This window comes from Haliotis asinina, chromosome 3 (genome assembly GCF_037392515.1).
Source record: "Haliotis asinina isolate JCU_RB_2024 chromosome 3, JCU_Hal_asi_v2, whole genome shotgun sequence".
NCBI classification, from domain to species: domain Eukaryota; kingdom Metazoa; phylum Mollusca; class Gastropoda; order Lepetellida; family Haliotidae; genus Haliotis; species Haliotis asinina.
In genome coordinates, this window is record NC_090282.1 from 76,527,504 (window position 1) to 76,545,888 (window position 18,385).

The 18,385-nt window shown below is 41.9% G+C and overlaps 4 protein-coding genes across 4 annotated transcripts in view; 2 read left to right on the top strand and 2 right to left on the bottom strand.

The window, feature by feature from the left end:
* The window catches only part of LOC137278480 (COMM domain-containing protein 10-like), a 28,918-nt gene extending 27,934 nt beyond the window's left edge, over nucleotides 1-984 (bottom strand). The window contains exon 1 of the mRNA XM_067810829.1: nucleotides 938-984. Coding sequence (XP_067666930.1) covers nucleotides 938-966 — 29 coding nt within the window. The 5' untranslated portion in view covers nucleotides 967-984. The remainder of the gene's footprint in view (nucleotides 1-937) is intronic.
* A 169-nt stretch (nucleotides 985-1,153) lies between these two features.
* LOC137278479 (GPN-loop GTPase 2-like) lies at nucleotides 1,154-7,112 on the top strand. The gene is made up of 4 exons (XM_067810827.1): nucleotides 1,154-1,259; nucleotides 2,896-3,559; nucleotides 3,982-4,080; nucleotides 5,933-7,112. Exons 2-4 carry the CDS (start codon nucleotides 2,951-2,953, stop codon nucleotides 6,131-6,133), a joined length of 909 nt encoding a protein of 302 aa, XP_067666928.1. The 5' UTR covers nucleotides 1,154-1,259; nucleotides 2,896-2,950; the 3' UTR covers nucleotides 6,134-7,112.
* A 2,796-nt stretch (nucleotides 7,113-9,908) lies between these two features.
* On the bottom strand, nucleotides 9,909-16,279 carry LOC137279043 (D(2) dopamine receptor-like). Its single transcript, XM_067811526.1, has 2 exons — nucleotides 16,217-16,279; nucleotides 9,909-10,790 (listed from the first exon to the last, which is right to left on the bottom strand). Exons 1-2 carry the CDS (start codon nucleotides 16,277-16,279, stop codon nucleotides 9,909-9,911), a joined length of 945 nt encoding a protein of 314 aa, XP_067667627.1.
* Nucleotides 16,278-18,310, top strand: LOC137279044 (soluble scavenger receptor cysteine-rich domain-containing protein SSC5D-like). Its single transcript, XM_067811527.1, has 3 exons — nucleotides 16,278-16,415; nucleotides 16,923-17,594; nucleotides 17,774-18,310. Exons 1-3 carry the CDS (start codon nucleotides 16,278-16,280, stop codon nucleotides 18,308-18,310), a joined length of 1,347 nt encoding a protein of 448 aa, XP_067667628.1.
* The last annotated feature ends 75 nt before the right edge of the window (nucleotides 18,311-18,385 follow it).

An 18,385-nucleotide genomic window follows, 5' to 3' on the forward strand; every position in this document is an offset into this window, starting at 1 on the left:
GAAATAATAAGTGCCTTTGTCTACTTCCATTTTGGTGCAAAAACAACATACCAAGATGGATATTAGATGATATGACAGCAATGTTTTCACACTTACAGTGATTTGGGTTGTTTTTTTTCAAAAACCTTCCCATCAAGTTGTTTCACTTTCAAAACCTGAATAGCTAATTTCACAAGTTCATTTAAAATATCACCGACAACTGATTGATCTGATTGTGAAACACAACAATACATCTAGTAATCCTCTAATGAAGTATTTTTCTGTTTCAAGTGTAAAAAGTACATATTTTACTTTGAGTGTGTTAAAGCTCTCTGACATGCTTGCTCACAACAATACATCTATTAGTCCTCTAATGATTAGTTCACAAAAGGAAAACATTCCAATTGTACATTTCTTCGGCCTACCTTTAGAGTACAGCACCACAACCTTTGACACATGTCATAGTGCTCTTTTACGTAAATGTATGTGATCAGGGTTGTGTTGTGTTGTCTTGGGTTAGATTAGGTTAGCGTAACCCTAACGTCCTCATGAGAAGTTGTGGTGCTGTATTCTAAAGGTGCTCCGCTACTTCATAAAAATCATCATGAAAATCACCCCTCCTACCCATCGAAACACATAAATTATGAACGGTACCTGAAAACCAAGTTTATTCCAGAATATTTTTTATGATAAAGTAGATACTTTAGACAAATAGTGAGCCTAGAGTGGATAGAAATTGAGGTGATTTGCTCTTTAAACAGGATCATGAAATGTCATCAGTCTCTGTGAAGTGTCATCTTAGACATTGATATCTAACCTTTTATTATTTAAAAATACAGTAATTTAGCATTATTGTAACACTGATATCGATTCCGTCATGTTACGGCACTGTTCCACTGATTACAATGAACAAAACATCTACTGCAACTAAGGAGACACGCCCCTTTTGCGTCCCTACCTCGCCGTTGCAGTGAACATAAGCGCCATGTTGAACAGCACGTGATCAAAACAACCAACGCGATGTACATAGTATTATAACTTATGTTTCCTTTACAAACAAATATGTTATATACCTCTTGAAAAGGACATTGTATCGGATTACAGTTTCAATTACATATAATTCAAATAAGTTGCTTAAATGTTTGAGAAATAGGAAAATATCACTTTGAATAATACATGTACATCGCGTGACCAAGGAACATGGCGGCGCCCAGAGAGTACGACAATTATTGTTCTTCGCATCATGGCACTGTTCCACATCGTCAGCTGACATTTCGTTTGTATGTTGCTCTCAAACCTATAAATGAGATTACTGCACTTTGGCGGGCGCACTTTTTCAGATTAATTTGCGCTCCGACCCAAACCCCAAACCCTAACTAAAGTCAAAGATCTCAAAGGTGCTGCGTTCGGTATAATAGTTTTTATGGTCTCTGATTGTAGTCAGTAGACTTCGTTTTGGGGGATACCGTCCGTTGTCCACAGCAATTTATGGCACGGCAAGCATGTTTTGCATTTTTTCTCGACTAACGAATCACATCAATTCACTGTGTTGTAAACGTCCCAGTGAGGCTGAAGGGGTCGTTGTCGGCTCAGGTACTACAGAAATGCACCCCAGGTACCTTTCTGTATACAGAGGTGTACCCAAGCCAAAGTAAATCTACTGTAGTGATCAATCAACCAATCAACGTATTAGCGGTTAATTCTCTGAAGGAAAGATATTGTTTTTACACTCGCACTTCAGGACAGGGTGTAGTCAGTAAAGATCAATAAATCTACACTCATAAACACTGCCAAATGACACACTTGACAAATCCTCTGAGTATGATAAAAGCAATCAGTCAGAGTGTTATTGGTTAATCCTTTGATCAATGTTTGTTTTTGTAACTTAGATGATAAACCGTCTTGCATCACTTACATGCACATATTAAATAACATGTAATACATTTGCTGCATTAGACCTTAATTTATAATGTTGAGTATATACTCCAGACAGGAGACATGCCAAATGGGAATCTTTGTTGAGTAATCTGAGTGGTGTAACCACTAATTATACCTGTTATAAATTCATTACCTGACCGTCAAGTGAATGATGACAAATAACACGTGTAGGTTTATGCATGTACTACCGAATGTGTGTTACAGCAAGGGAGAAGTAATAGCTGTATTGCATGCAGCCTGAAAACTCTTATGGGTCGAAACGGTTTTGAGGATACCAATGGAACTTTGTTGTTACATAAGGAATACATATAAGCATCTTTTGTACACTTGTGTAAATAGGTATAATCAGTTTCTTAAGTAAGAAAAATTTTAGTGATTGTAACCCAATAGCAAAGTCATTGTTATTACTTTAGGGATTCAAATAAATCCAATGTATGTTTTTATTATTATAGATAATAGACCAGGGGCATAGCTACCAAAAATTACACATAATATTTGCTATGAAAGTTGGGCCACCCCTCCATACTATTGAAATATAAAGCTTTGCAATCTGTTGTTGACTCATACAAAACAAATGGCTTGCTATGTACCTGTAGACGTCATATGTTTACATGACATGGTAAAAAACACAGAAGTAAGATCAAATTACCATTCAGGTATAAGAAAAAACCCACACTGCTGGGATACTTTATTACAATCAGACAAGTAATACCAGGGATATTTTCAAAATAACAACATGTTATGGGCATCCACCCTTCTCACAGTTTAGGGTGAAGGAATTCTGCCAGTAGCCCAGTCCTCATGTCCATAATGACCAACTGGCAGCTTGGGTTTTGTAATTAGACCTTTGGCGAGAAAATTAATTGCTCCGCATCAGTACCCCTTTAAGACATCTGGTTTTGTCTAGCAGGGATGTACAATGATACGATTAGCACAAAATAAATTCAACATTTAATGTTGTATTCTTTTCATTTACAGGAACTGAAGTATAAATGAAAGATTAGCCCAATCATCTGATCCAAACTGTATCACCATGCCGTGGGGACAAGTTGTCATTGGCCCTCCAGGTTCTGGGAAAACAACATATTGTACTGGCATGTCAGAATTTCTAACTGGTCTTGGTAGGGAGGTTGCAGTGGTAAATCTAGATCCAGCTAATGACACACTACCTTACAAATGTGCTGTGGACATATCTGATTTGATCACACTGAGTGATGTCATGGACAACTTGAAGCTCGGACCAAATGGAGGACTTATTTACTGCATGGAATATCTGGAAAAGAATTTTGATTGGTTGAAAGACCAACTGGAGAAGGTCAAGGTGAATTACATACTGTTTGATTTCCCAGGTCAAGTGGAACTGTATACTCATCACAACTCTGTCCGTAATGTGTTGGTGGAGCTACAAAAGTGCAGCTACAACCTGGTAGCTGTGCATCTTGTGGATTCACACTACTGCAATGAAGCAGGCAAATTTGTGTCAGTGTTGCTCACTTCACTGTCAACAATGCTGCAAATGGAGTTGCCGCATGTGAATGTGTTATCAAAGGCAGACTTGATAGAGAAGTATGGGAAGCTGGCATTCAACCTTGACTTTTACACCGAGGTGCTTGATCTCAACTATCTCCTGGACCATCTGCAGGTGAGGGGTAGGGGAGGTAATCGTGTGTGACTGGTTATGTTTGCAGTCATTATAGATGTAATGGTGTTGTTTTAGCCCTTTTACTTCTGAAAAAAAAACATGATAAAACTATAAAACGATAAAACTATGTTAAAAGAATTGTTTATTATAATTTAGTTACAAGGCTCAGTTAATAATCAGGTTCTATATACACAACCTGCTTAAATCAATTGTTTTCATTGACTGAAATAGCGCTAAATTTGCTTGACATGGCACATCAAATATTAATGGCACAGATAAAATGTTTGAACAAGCGCTAAACTAATAAACAATACATACATCATTGACATGTCTTTGTCATAAACTTAAACGGTCTAAATGTACTTTTGAACTTGTTTTGTTAGACCTGATTACTGAGGATCAAACCCTTATCTTCTATTCAGGATGACCCAGTGTTCCAGAAGTACAAGAAGTTAAATGAGGCCCTGATTGGTGTGATCCAGGACTACAGTCTGGTCTCCTTTGTGATGCTCAACATACAGGTATTGCAACCAACCTCAACGCTAGTGTAAGAAATAAGGCCCGTTTGACTGACTGGGGTGGGCCAGCTTTGTGATGGACGGTCCAAATTTACAGCTAGCCAGCCAGATAGTCTGGTAGAATTTGTTACACTGATAACACTCAAAGTAGGAGATCAGATTTGAATTTTTGCTTTGAGAAAAAATAGCCAAGATAAGAGTTAAATGAATCAGATAGAAGGAAACAAAGGGGCAATGTGTTAGGAAAGTGTATTTGGCCATAAGCTAATGTGAGTAACTTTGTTAGTGGGTTGCTTGGGTGACTGACACTGCATTTACTATGACTGTCTCTAAATAATGAAGCTTTGTCCAGACTAGTCATTGACTGACATTATGACCATCAATCTGTACCACTGGGATACAGAGACGAGTCATGTGCTAAAGGGTCTTTCACCATGTATGATAGGTCTGTCATGTTTTTATGCGTCAAGTTTGGCCATTTCTTTTAGTCAGTGTGTCACATTATTTGGAATTGTATAATTTTGCAAAAACATATGTAACCTCTGCTAAGATGGTCATGTTTAAAAGTAGTCAAATCAGAATGAGTCATTTCCATGGTTAGCAGTCCAGGTAAAATATTCTATACTGGATGATGTCTGCTGACTAGACCTGGGCTCCTGTCACGAAGCTCTAAGGTGATCATAAGTCACTAAGGTAATCTTAGTGCAGTGTTAAAGAATGGGAGTTAAAGTTAACCTTAGTAAAGGGTGCTTTATGAAAGGAGCCCCTGGAACACCATTGGAAAGATATCAATATACCAAGAACAAACTGAAATAATGAACTTTGTTTCTGCTGTGTGATGTGATGCATTTCTCAAAAGAAAGATGCCTCTTAGCAGTTTGCTCACTTTCTGATGTGGAAGAGGTGATCATATTTGCAGACTCACTGACTTAGTTGATGCCTGTCACTGTATGTCAGTTGTGTTTGTCATTACACATGATGTCAGTCACTGGAGTTTTTGGTCCTGACTTTACAATACAGACTGCCTACACATAGCTGTATTGGTGCTAATTGTGGCATTAAACAATGAACTTGCAACACAGGTGTACTAAGTCACTACCAATTGTTTGATCAGAATTCTAGAAGTTGGTGAGTCAGTTTTAGCTTGAAAACGGTGTAAGCACCTACACCAAAATGTTGTCTTATAATTAGAATGATAGGATTTATTATTGAAGTCCAGTTTGTGTGAACATAGGCCCTGTGTCATTTATTACACTGCTTATACTGAATCTAGCAAACCCTAGGAGAAGGTCGTGTCAACTAACCTTTCCAACTGACCAATCACAACACAGCTTTCCAAATTGCAAAAATTGACATTTGCTCATACCATTTGAACTTTTAACTCGAAAAAGTGAACACGAATGATTCTGAATGCTTTTTTACGTATGATGATTACGTGATGCACATGGAGCATGCCACAACAGACACTAAACAGTCGCTGAAAACAGCGCTTTTGTCAACTTTCAAGGATTTCAGCTTGCAGAAATATTAGTGTATGGTAACCATCTCATCAGAAAGGTCAAATGTCTCTATTTATGTGAATTTTTGTTTAAGAGATCAGTGTCTGTGACTGGGGAATTTGGTAACTCTTGCCAAACCCTAAACTGTAGCCAATGTCTGACTGGTTAAATCTATTCAGCTGTCTTGCATTTGACTGGATATTCATAGGTTGTTCAAAGGTTAGCTGACATGACCTTCTACTAGGGTATGTTAGACTCAGTATAGCAGTGGAATGAATAAAACTGAGTCTAAGTTTACGTAGACTGTATTGAAGTCAGGACCAGTTTCCCTACCTAATGTTGACATATGTGACCAGGACAAGGAGAGCATGCTGCGTGTGATGAAGTCTGTGGACAAGGCTAATGGTTACGTGTTCGGGGATACAGAGGAGAGAAGCATCCAGTCTCTGCTGTCCTGTGCGGTGGGGGCCGAGTTTGAATACGACAAGATCAGGGATGTTAGGGAGAAGTACATGGACATTGATGCCGAGGCAGAAGATCAAGACGACTTTCCATGATTACAGGACCAGTTAATGACCACGTTGTGCAGAGGTGGACGTAGGATTTGTTAAGATTGTAAATCTGAACTTTTATATGTGTATGTGTTAGTGAAGTTTGTTCAAAATTGCCTCTGTTCACACAATCTGTGAATATAATGGTCATATGACTATTGACTGTTAACTTTCTAGTTCTTCTCAGAAAGTGATATCATCATTACAGTACTTGGCTCATTATTTGTCCTTATCACCACTTGACAGGTTTGATTCCCCATATATCTTATGTCTCTTGACATGATATTGCTGGAATATTGCCAAAGGCGGCATAAAACCAACCTCACTCATTCACTTTCTTCATCACAGTTGTAATTTGGACATGTGTTATGATTTGGATGTGTCAGCACTCTCAGCTTTTTAACTAACTTCAACCTGTCATCTGGCTGTTTTCCTACTTCATCCAGTTCTTAAAGATCTGGTGTCATCATTGGATGATCTAATTTGTAAGTGTCAATCTTTAAGGATGTGTTTCTCTCCAGGAGTGCCAACCCTTGAAGGTCCCAGGGTAGAAGATGCCTTCAGCAACCCATGCTTGCCATAAAAGGCGACTATGCTTGTCATAAGAGGCGACAAACAGGATCGGGTGGTCAGGCTCACTGACTCGATTGACACATGCTCATGTTGTTGGTCACTGGATTGTCTGGTCCAGACTCGATTATTTACAGACTGCCGCCATATAGCTGGAATATTGCTGAGTGCGGCGTAAAACTAAACTCACTCACTCACTCCAGGTGTACTCCTTACAGCTCTTTACTAGGATAGGGGTGGGTATGAATTTACTCATCTTGATTTGTATGACTCTGTGGACATTGTGGACTGTGGAGGCCATTCTTCTTGCTGACTTGACAGGTTGGTCCGCAGTTTAGCACAAATATCCATGTAATTCTTATTTAACATATTTTGTGTGAACAATTTATACAAGTGATAAATATTTCAAGACTTGTGAATTTGTTTATTTTTTTTTATTTGAACACTTATTTGATTAAGTGGCAACAAGTTTGATGAAACAACACACAGTTCAACAACACCTAATAGGTAACTATGGTAAGTTGGAGTATTTACAACTTTTCAGATTCTTAAAACTGCAAAGATGAATCCAACATTATTATATTAAGAATGTACAAGTATATACATGAATGAATTACCCTGATAATGAAGAGTTTAAAACGTAAAACATTTTCTGAACCACAAAGGAGTCATCATATCAATGCAAATAAAGCAGGGAATATTTTGCGATGAGACTTAAAGGACAAACGTCAATATCTGGCAAGGAAAGAAAGTGATTTATGTGGCAGCAATATTTCAGAAGTGCTGATCCCCAAGAAAACACAGTGATGGTCATGAATCATCACCAGAAATGACCATGAAGGCTGGTATGCCATATGCACCTTTGTTTCACAGCCACTGTCGTGAGCATAGGCGGTGGGGTAGTGTTTAAAGTGTTCGCTCTGTTTGAATCCCATTTTTGGTGCCCTCAGTGGTGATATTGTTGGAGTCATTGCTAGAATCATGTAAAATCACACAATAGTGTTATCATTACCGGATGTTTCCTTTTATGAATCAAAACCGTTCAGAAATAAAGGACTAGTTAAACCCTATGAAAAAGGTGAACATTTCAAGAGTGCATGGAATTTTGCCCCAAATCAGGGTAAAAATAAACTCACTCGTTTGTGAACAGATACATAGTAATTCCTGGAACACCGAAAGGCATTTTACTTAACATCTTTAATTATTGTCAGTATTGTTCATACTACATTCTGAAGAGTTACACCATCACGTTGGGTGGGAGGTGGGCACATGTCAGATTGTTGTCCACACAACGCAAAGATACCGTTGGTGATGAACGCCACTCTCGATAGCGAACGCCAAGAATATCAGTCTTGGACATATTCATTTCTTCATGCCATCGTGCATGTGGATCAGAACAATGACATGAAGAAATTGGTCGCCAACTCGTATTGGATCAGGGCCACTGGAACAGTCAACAAGTGAAGGAGTACATGCCGAGAGTGCGCGATATCGTCATCACTCATGTGTACGCACACAGCGTTCTCCTGTCATCCCACAACTTATCTCCCACCGTGTGAATATGAGGTATCAGTGGTGTAGGAGCGTCATCACGGGAATAATATGCGTTGGGCTAAGGTCGTTATTTTCCAACGATTTTTTCCTCGATTTTCATGACTGAGGTGTCGAGTTTTAAGACGTCATAATGACCCTGGCACAGTTACAGGTCAAGAGTTATCGGGACATCGCTGCACCTTGTGCTGGCCAACATCCGTCTTTGAACATGATAATGCACGTGTTCACCAAACCAAGATTGCGACCCATTTCCTCCAGCTGCGAAACATCCACCCATGACATTTTGCCTGACTGAACACGTTCAGGGCGTAGAAAACGTCAGCATCAAGATTTATCCCCAATCTCACTGAACTCGGTGCTGCTCTTACTGATGAGTGGATAAAACATGGTCAAAATGGCACTGACCTACTGATCGGGAGCATGTGTCAAATATCATGGGCATGAAAATAGATAATAATTAAATAAAGATAAATAAAAATTGGTGTTAGTGACGTTGACGGCAGAATGGTAATAACGAATTTAACAACCGATCAGTTTCACGACAATCTAACCACGGGAACCATTAGAAATCGTTAGATCTGATCGCCTACCCCTAGTGGACATGATCATGTCTTTTGCTAATACCATACAGATCATGGAATGCGTCTTGATGATTCCAGAGGATAAATCATACTTATTAGATCATATAAACCTTTCTTTGCTGATGTTGCTAGGTGTCTCTAAGTGCAGAGACATGTCAACCTCATCCCACGTAATTAAGGCTTCCAACGTATTCAGAGATAAATCACACGTTTTCCCAGTGAATACATTTCAGTGTAAGATATGTCATAATACTACCCCAAAGAGGTAAACGAACACCATAGTTGCACGTTACCATAGTGCAAGGGGGTATCAAAATGTAGTGAGCCTCACCACGACAATGACATAAATGCAGCTGTTTTTATGTTTTCATTTTATACATAATATCTGTCAACCTCAAGCAAACTGGTTTGCTATGTTTGCTATATGCTATGTTTGAGGTGGGTAGGAGTCAGCTAAAATCAAACATACATCTTAAAGTGCATAATAAAATCAATTTGAAGCTACAAACGCTTGTTAAAGTGACCCTTCACCATTCAAACTTGGTGCCAAGGGTTTAAACTAAATACTGAATGGTCACACAAGTGTCAGCTCCCAATATATTGTAATCAGTGCCAGCTTGACTATGTGGACGTAATGTTTATAAAAGTTTTTAAAAAAAAACAGTCCCCATTCAGTACCATTCTGAACATATTTTATATGATATTATCTGCGGACATACCATTATCCAAGAGGTGCCAAATTACATATCGTTTTCATTTGCTGCAATTATTTTACAAATATTACAACCCAATGTGTTGTCATGACTCATATCTCGTGAACCACACTTCTCACATATGTGAAACGTTCGATATGGCTTTGCTAATGACCCCTTCACAATAAAATGGGAACTTTACAAACACTAAATATCGAGAATATATATAGTTAGGCTCACTACGTTTTGATATCCCCTCGTATTTCTTACAAGTCATTGCAACCAAATACACCTGATATGTTCACAGAACTACAGTTAATAATGTTATGTCATGCCATAATGAATATACAGTCCTCTTTAACATCTTTTGAGTATACACGCAGGTCAACCACAACACAAACACTTGAGGGCCTGACGAATCTCTCTACAGCAGAGCCAGCAGACTGGGACGAGGAAGGACTTGGCAAGGACGAGCCACATTGCCACATGACTGACCATGTGCAGAAGGCTGCACTTCCGGTGGGTAAGACAGGGGTAGGCGATGGTGGCGAACTCCAGGATGAAATATGGTGTGTACAGGGCGATAGTGATGATGATGGACGAAATGGCGTCAACAGGTACCTGGATGTGCTCACCATAGAACAAGAGATTCCGGGACAGGTATCCTGGAAGATGGACGTACACCATCAAGATGACTGATGCTAAAATACACAACAGTTGGGGGAAGTAACTGAAAATTACGTACAGGTGGGCCGATGTTTCATCACTCACTACCCTCGTACATGCAAGCACAGATGAAGAGTTACGGGGTGATGATGCACCAAAGTACAGCGGGACCAGTGTTATAATGGACAGCAGCCAGATGACGAATCCTAGAACTATCGGCATGATGACCTCAGCTTTGTTGGGCGCATACAGATGATGTGACGTTATTCTGTGGATGTAGAAGACGTTGATGAGGAAGAGACCAAGACAGGTGACTGACGGAACCAGGGACGTCCGGAACAGCATCAGCGTGTTGTGGGTGTGGCAGGAGAAGATCCACTTCTGTCTGATGGAGACGTCCAGAAGAAGCGGACAGACTAAAACACCCATGAGGAGGTCTCCTACAGCAACGTTCAGGATGAGGAGATGCTTGGTGGACTGTCTGAGGACCGCGGAGGTGGTGATGAGGAGTATCAACAGCATGTTGAAAGTAATAATGAGCAAGGTGAACAGTAAAAGGAGTCCTTGACCTTCATGCCTGTCTGTGCCCCCTAACAGCATCTGCAACCACGGAATTCATATTAGACCAGATGTTTTCTTAAAATGTGGTTGATTTATCCTCGGCCTCTAAACAAATGTGAAATCAAACGCTTTGGTACATTGAATAACAAAGGTAAATAAATGTAATAAATACGAACCTCTTTGGATATATTAATACCACATTAATAAACACATTATTCAACATACTGTTAACAAACGGTTATAAAAGTACTTTTCTTACAAACATCAAAACACGAGATAACCAAGCCCCCCTAGGTTATTGGAAGGAATTACGGCAAATTTGAAGGAATTGGATCTCAAATGTAAACAAATGCAGTCCACTCGCGAAACAATGGCAGCGATGTCGGCAGTTTATCGGTAATAACACAAACAACGTCCCTATCGGAAACAATGTCGGTAATACTTTAAACACGTTCCGTGATTTGTCGGTCGCGTCCTGAAACTAACACATCAAAACATGGCGTCACCGGAAGGAGCACCCGTCTCGGTGAGTTTTGTTTTTAGTTTCTACTGTTCTCATTTTTATAAATATCCGTCTTTGGCGGATACGTTTGATACGTGTTGAATACGTTTAGGCATGAGGTGTTTTCGGAGCTATAGAATATTTTTAAGGAAAAGACCGTCACTGCAAAAGAGCGTCATAAGTCATGCCCCCGGATACTTCCTATGTTCATACGTAAACAACCTTCATCTCCGAAGATGGCCGAGCGTGTTTCAAGTATTACCGACATTGTTTCCGATAGGGGCGTTGTGTTTGTGCGGAAACCTCACTGAAGAAAAAAAACTGAGATTGATGCGACATGCCTCTATTTTTTTTAAAAGACAAGCACATTGCATTGACTCGCACATTCACACTGACAGAACAGGTAGCAAATAACATGAAAAACACACTTTAGCAAACAGGGACAATGTCTAGCACATGATGGATGAAATGACGCTTTCATGTTATTTACAGTCTTTGTATATTTCCTGCCTACAGATCAACAGATTAGAAGTTTTGGACTTCTAATCTCCATCCCGTATCCTCCCCATCCCTATCCCAATCCCCAGATCACAGACGCAGACAAACAGACACACAGACACACAGACAGACACATAGACGCACACGACACACAGGCGGACACGACACACGCACAGACAGACAGACACACACAAACACGACGCACGCACACAGACACACGACATGCGCACACACAGAGATACAGACACAAACACACAGACACATGCACATACGACACGCACACATACGCACGCGCACAACATTCATTTTCTGTGCGGGGTGCGGAGTTAATGTAAATAGTTTTGTTTTTTTAGCAATAGTACGTATTCTTTCCAAATGTTGCTATTCCACTGCCATTTTCTAATATGACTGAATTCATGTATAATACTTTATCTGACCATATAGGATGGACGACCATTCACTGTCGCATCGGATAATGTTGTGTGGACTGTGTAATTAATCAGTATTTGCGTTTTATCACCCCGGAACCTCGTAACCCGAATCCAGCCTTCTTACTGTTCGAATTCCACGTGAGGAACTGTGAGCACATTAACGTCTCTACCGTTTGCATTACAAAGGGCGACAGTTCTCACATACACATACCCTGTCTGCCAACTGTGGCAGTCAGTGCCAAGAATTCTGGAGAATGCTGTCTCCACTGTATGGGGTTGACGATGACGTCAACGCTGATGAATGTTACCGTATGTTACAACGCCCGGTGCCTCTCAGGGTTGCATGGTCGCTGTATTGCCCTCTATACAAATGGATGCTATCCAAATATTACCTACGAAGATTGTTGACCCCGAAATATGGTGTAGATTACATGGTACAGTTGGCATGACGGAATATATTTGTACCAACATGGTTTAAGAATTATGATGACATGCGAAACAGTTGAAAATTCATTTTTGTTTGTTGTTTAACGCCGAATTCAATGTACCGTGTAAGTAACTGATTCTGGACGAGAAAATCCAGTGATTGAAATTACGAACATCGATCTAGGCAACTGGGATACGATGACATGTATCGACCTAGGCAGTGAGTCTGACCACCCGATACTGGAAAAAATGCGTTCGATGTGCATAAAGATTCTTGTTATTTTGACTTGCGTGTTTTGGACTTCACGAATATGAAGTTTTGAAACTTACAGGCATAAAGGACTACACATTCGTCCATTCTTTCTAACGCTTCATACGTAAGTTTCATAATTCTAGGTTATGATTTCATACTTTTGTTAATAAATGTATTTTAATGAAATGTAATATTGGACAAGGGATGTGTTAGGGCGAAATATTCGCTCTGTATTGGTCCGGGAGTCCGTGCAACACGACGTGAAAACCCACAGTCGTGCCCGTGGGTTAACACTGCACAAGACACGTGCCCGTGGGTTAACACTGCACAGCGGGAAAAGTAACCTATCTCCGGGGTACGCATTCCTAGAGAACATACATCTAACCCATTAGACGGGGACTATTAGTCTTTCTGACAGTTCCTGAACCACAATATATGCCCCCGCATCCGACAAACCGACACTGCCAGGATACAGACATAAATAATATAGTCTAGATTTTCCACGGGTTCTCTATCTTCCATTTTACTGGACCTCCCTTTCAGTTTAAATTCAGTGTATTCTATCCATAAACAGACGCGTAGCCGTAGTTACATTGAGTCATTCCGCACTCAAAGTTCACCAACTTTCACTCAACGTTCACTAAATCCCGCTCTAACGAGAAATTGCCTAGAATTTCAAAGCACACATTTTTAAGATCTACATCGGAAGTGAATAACTGATTCATTTATCAGTATTCGGCGCTTCCTAGAAGTTAGATCTTCTTTCTAATTGTTACAGGAGCGGTGGGATAGCCTGGTTATTGACCTGGGTTCGATTCATCACTTATGTGTATTGTATATGAAGCCTTTTTTGATGTCCCCGGCCGTGATCTTGTGAGGATATTGCTTTAAGGGTAAAACCAGACTCAGTGTAATTGTTATAGGGGTGGCTGGGTAGCCAAGTGGAAAACGGCCCGGGTTCAATTCCCCACATGGTTACAATGTGTGAAGAACATTTTTGGTTTCCCCCTCAGTGATGTTGATGGAACATTCCAAAACGCCAAACCATACTCACTCACTCACTCACTCACTGAAGTTGTCATAGGAGCGGTGAGGTTGCCAAGTGGATAAAGACCCGAGATTCGATTCCTAACATGGGTACAAAGTGTGAAGCTCATTTTCGGTGTTACCTGTCTCTTGACGTGATTTTGCTGGAATATTTCTAAATGCGGCATAAAACGTCAGTCTCTAATTGCTATATAACCTTTACCAAAAATTAATATTCTGCCTTGAAGTAGATACTGTTGTATTTCGAGTGCGATGGCTGAAATCTGCCTTGAAGAAGGTGTGTTTCATTTACATCATAGCGTGTCAGGCAGAGGTCAGAGAAGAGCCGAAAATGCGCATGTTTTTGATACACGAATGCGGAATAATATTGGGGACGAAAGCTCCCAGATTTACACACACCTGCACGTCAGTGAAGATGGGGGACGTATATCCTATTACAACGTCTGTACATACCGCTGGGCCACCTTCCCTGGTGCAGACAGTCTTGTGTAACAGGAAGTGACGACTATAAGGGTGGCGGTCATTGCCCGACAAACGTGCATAATATACACTGCCAAGTAGATCTTGGAAGGATTCCCTGGCCACTTCGACAGTGCTTCCGCACACAATGAAACATTGGTTTCTACGTGTTTTTAAGAATCTCACAGACACTTGCGACTGTCTCAAAACAGCTGGTCTGTCAGTTTGTGATGTGTTTAATTGTTTAGTGTAGTTCAGGTCGTACTGGTGGAGAGTGATGTTTCAGCTGATTTTGAGCGTTCTCTAGGCCCGAATACGACTGCTTTCTGTTGACAGTCGCAGTGTATCGATAAACTATATTTGCTAATATTAACAACGTAAATACGTATAAGAAACATACAAAGAAGAGGCGAATAACAGCATCGGGTGGTCAGATCCGCTAACGTGGATGTCACCGTGCCCAGTCTCGATTATTCCTAGACTTCCATGATATAACTGGAATATTGCTAAATGCTGGGTTACACATCAAACAAACATATAAGCAATTTGCATTGCAACTCCATATAAATTAACGTATATTTTGTAATTCAGATGAAAGACGCTTGTGTGTTACAAACGTTCATCCTGTAAGGACCAAAGTACAGAATAGACCTTCAGGACACCCCGTTAGTGAGTGAGTTTAGTTTTACGCCGCATTCAGCAATATTCCAGCCCATATGGCTGCGGTCGGTAAATAATCGAGTCTGGACCACATGATCCCATGATCAACAGCATGAGCATCAATTTGTTTAATTGGGAACTGATGACATGTGTCAACTCAGTCAGCGAGCCCGACCACCCGATCCCGTTAGTCGCCTCTTACAACAAGCACAGTCGCCTTTTATGGCAAGTATGGGTCGCTGGTCCTATTCTACCCCGGACCTTCACGGGTTTCAGAACCCCGTGACGTCATCAAGAACAGACTAAACAGATATTATGGGGGATAAAACGTGGAATAGATTTCTGCATCATCCACTGACTATGCTGTCGACTAATTAAATCGACGTTAACGCTGTATTCAGAAATATTCCAGCTACACGAGAACAATAGGTAAAAAATCATGGTAACGAGCGTTGGTCTCCATAACCGGGTAGGTCACGTTCACTGAGATGACGATTTAGTGACACTGAGCTCTTCTTTAGCTTTATAAGTTCGCAGTGTGTTTATAATGGTGAAGTTTCCATGTTTTCATGCAACGTATACTATCTAGTATTAACTCTTCATCCCATTTTATGTGTGCACTGTTACCCGTGAAGATCAGGAGTGGGCCTTAAGCAACTCATCCATGTCGCAGTAGGCGACTAACGGGATCGGATGGTCAGGCTCGCTGACGACATGCCATCGTATCTCTCTCAAAGGCGTAGATCGATGTTTATGCTGTTGCTCACTGTATTGTTTGGTGTAGACTCGAACATGTACATGCCGCCGTCATATAGCTGGAATGTTGCTGATTACAAACAAACCCACCCTCCAACCCCCACCATCCCTGAAGCAACAACAAAGTAGAAAAATTTAAAAAAGGCATTAAGAAAACAACAACAACAACAACAAAAACGAAAACCAACCTATGTAGCATGTAAGTGTATCCCGTGAGTCTCATGTAAACGTGTGAGTAGTGACTTCACGTATGCATACTATCATTTCTCAGTTGATTAGATCAATGCTCACGATGTCACTGGCACAAGTCGATTATCTGTAGCTCAAAAACTTAGTATTGTTGAGTGCAGCGTTAATATTGTTGAGACAGACACCTCGGAAGGGAAAACTGATGATTCAGCGTGCTGTGGTACTGTGAAAATAGTCCACCTACCTGTTGGTACTGAGGGCCCCCTGGGTAAGACACAAACATGTCGAGGTGATTCGGAGACAACATGTCGGTGCTTCTCTACAGCCGCCAGCCAAGGTGTATATCTGACTGGAGTTCGCGATGGTCTTCTGCCGCGACACCAGGCGCCTGTCAGAGCAGGGACAGCACTGTGGCAGAAAGCCGAAAGCAGCGCTCTGCCATTGTAAAAATACCCGCGAGCTGTCTCGTTTCTTTCTTTGTTGGAGCGAACAACCCAATAATGCATATAAAACATATCGAAACATAAAAATATTGTGGAAAATAGTTACAGTGTCGTTTAGTACACGTTCTCCATGTGAAGGGCCGTAGTCGTGTGGTAAAGGGGTTTGCTCTTAACGTCTCCAGGGTTCGATACTCGACTGGGTGTAAAAGGTGGAAACCTTCATTGTTAACGTTTACCAGAATGCTTAGCTATTTCCCTGTTTCAGAACCTTTCTTGCTTTAAAAGAGAAAATACCGCCGGGTAACGATAACACGAGTGAGTGGGCGATATTTTACGCCGCTTTTAGCAATGTTCTGCAATATCACGGCGGGGGACACCAGTGATAGGCTTCACACGCTGTACCCATGTGGGGAATCGAACCCCGGTCTTGGGCGAGACGAGCGTACGCTTTAACCACTACGCTGCCCCACTAATCATAACAGGTCAGTCTCAGTCTCCATATTCCAGCCTCAGTCACCACATCCCAACCATACTCCAGCCTCACTCTCCACACCCCAACCTTACTCCTCAGTCTCCACACCCCAACCTTACTACAGCCTCTGTCACCACATCCCAACCTTAATCCAGCCTCAGTCTCCACACCCCAACCTTATTACAGCCTCAGTCTCCACACCCCAACCTTACTACAGCCTCAGTCTCCACACCCCAACCTTACTACAGCCTCAGTCTCCACACCCCAACCTTACTCCTCACTCTCCACACCCCAACCTTACTACAGCCTCACTCTCCACACCCCAAACGTACTCCTCAGTCTCCACACCCCAACCTTACTCCAGCCTCTGTCTCCATACCCCAACCTTACTCCTCAGTCTCCACACCCCAACCATAGTCCAGCCTCAATCTCAGCACCCCAACCTTACTCCTCAGTCTCCACACCCCAACCTTACTCCTCAGTCTCCACACCCCAACCTTACTACAGCCTCAGTCTCCACACCCCAACCTTACTACAGGCTCAGTCTCCACACCCCAACCTTACTACAGCCTCAGTCTCCACACCCCAACCTTACTACAGCCTCTGTCTCCATACCCCAACCTTACTCCTCAGTCTCCATACCCCAACCTTACTCCTCAGTCTCCACACCCCAACCTTACTACAGCCTCACTCTCCACACCCCAAACGTACTCCTCAGTCTCCACACCCCAACCTTACTCCAGCCTCTGTCTCCATACCCCAACCTTACTACTCAGTCTCCACACCCCAACCATAGTCCAGCCTCAATCTCAGCACCCCAACCTTACTCCTCAGTCTCCACACCCCAACCTTACTCCTAAGTCTCCACACCCCAACCTTACTACAGCCTCAGTCTCCACACCCCAACCTTACTACAGGCTCAGTCTCCACACCCCAACCTTACTACAGCCTCAGTCTCCACACCCCAACCATACTCCAGCCTCAGTCTCCACACCCCAACCTTACTACAGCCTCAGTCTCCACACCCCAACCTTACTACAGCCTCAGTCTCCACACCCCAACCTTACTACAGCCTCAGTCTCCACACCCCAACCTTACTACAGCCTCAGTCTCCATACCCCAACCTTACTCCAGCCTCAGTCTCCACACCCCAACGTTACTCCAGCCTCAGTCTCCACACCCCAACCTTACTACAGCCTCAGTCTCCACACCCCAACCTTACTATAGCCTCAGTCTCCACACCCCAACCTTACTACAGCCTCAGTCTCCACACCCCAACCTTACTACAGCCTCAGTGTCCATACCCCAACCTTACTCCAGCCTCAGTCTCCACACCCCAACCATACTCCAGCCTCAGTCTCCATACCCCAACCATACTCCAGCCTCAGTCATGATACCATCCACCTTACTGCAGCCTCAGTGATCATACCACCTAATTACTACACCCTCAGTAATCATACCCCACCTTACTACAGCCGCAATCACCACAACACACCTT

Coding starts and splice junctions, on each gene's coding strand:
- LOC137278479 (XM_067810827.1), top strand. CDS start 2,951: ATGCCGTGGGGACAAGTTGTCATTGGCCCTCCAGGTTCTGGGAAAACA. Junction 3,560..3,981: donor ATCTCCTGGACCATCTGCAG/GTGAGGGGTAGG, acceptor TCTTCTATTCAG/GATGACCCAGTGTTCCAGAA. Junction 4,081..5,932: donor TTGTGATGCTCAACATACAG/GTATTGCAACCA, acceptor ATATGTGACCAG/GACAAGGAGAGCATGCTGCG.
- LOC137279044 (XM_067811527.1), top strand. CDS start 16,278: ATGTCGGTGCTTCTCTACAGCCGCCAGCCAAGGTGTATATCTGACTGG. Junction 16,416..16,922: donor GAAAGCAGCGCTCTGCCATT/GTAAAAATACCC, acceptor TCCATATTCCAG/CCTCAGTCACCACATCCCAA. Junction 17,595..17,773: donor TCACTCTCCACACCCCAAAC/GTACTCCTCAGT, acceptor ACCTTACTACAG/CCTCAGTCTCCACACCCCAA.
- LOC137279043 (XM_067811526.1), bottom strand. CDS start 16,279: ATGTTGTCTCCGAATCACCTCGACATGTTTGTGTCTTACCCAGGGGGC. Junction 10,791..16,216: donor GGGGCCCTCAGTACCAACAG/GTAGGTGGACTA, acceptor CCGTGGTTGCAG/ATGCTGTTAGGGGGCACAGA.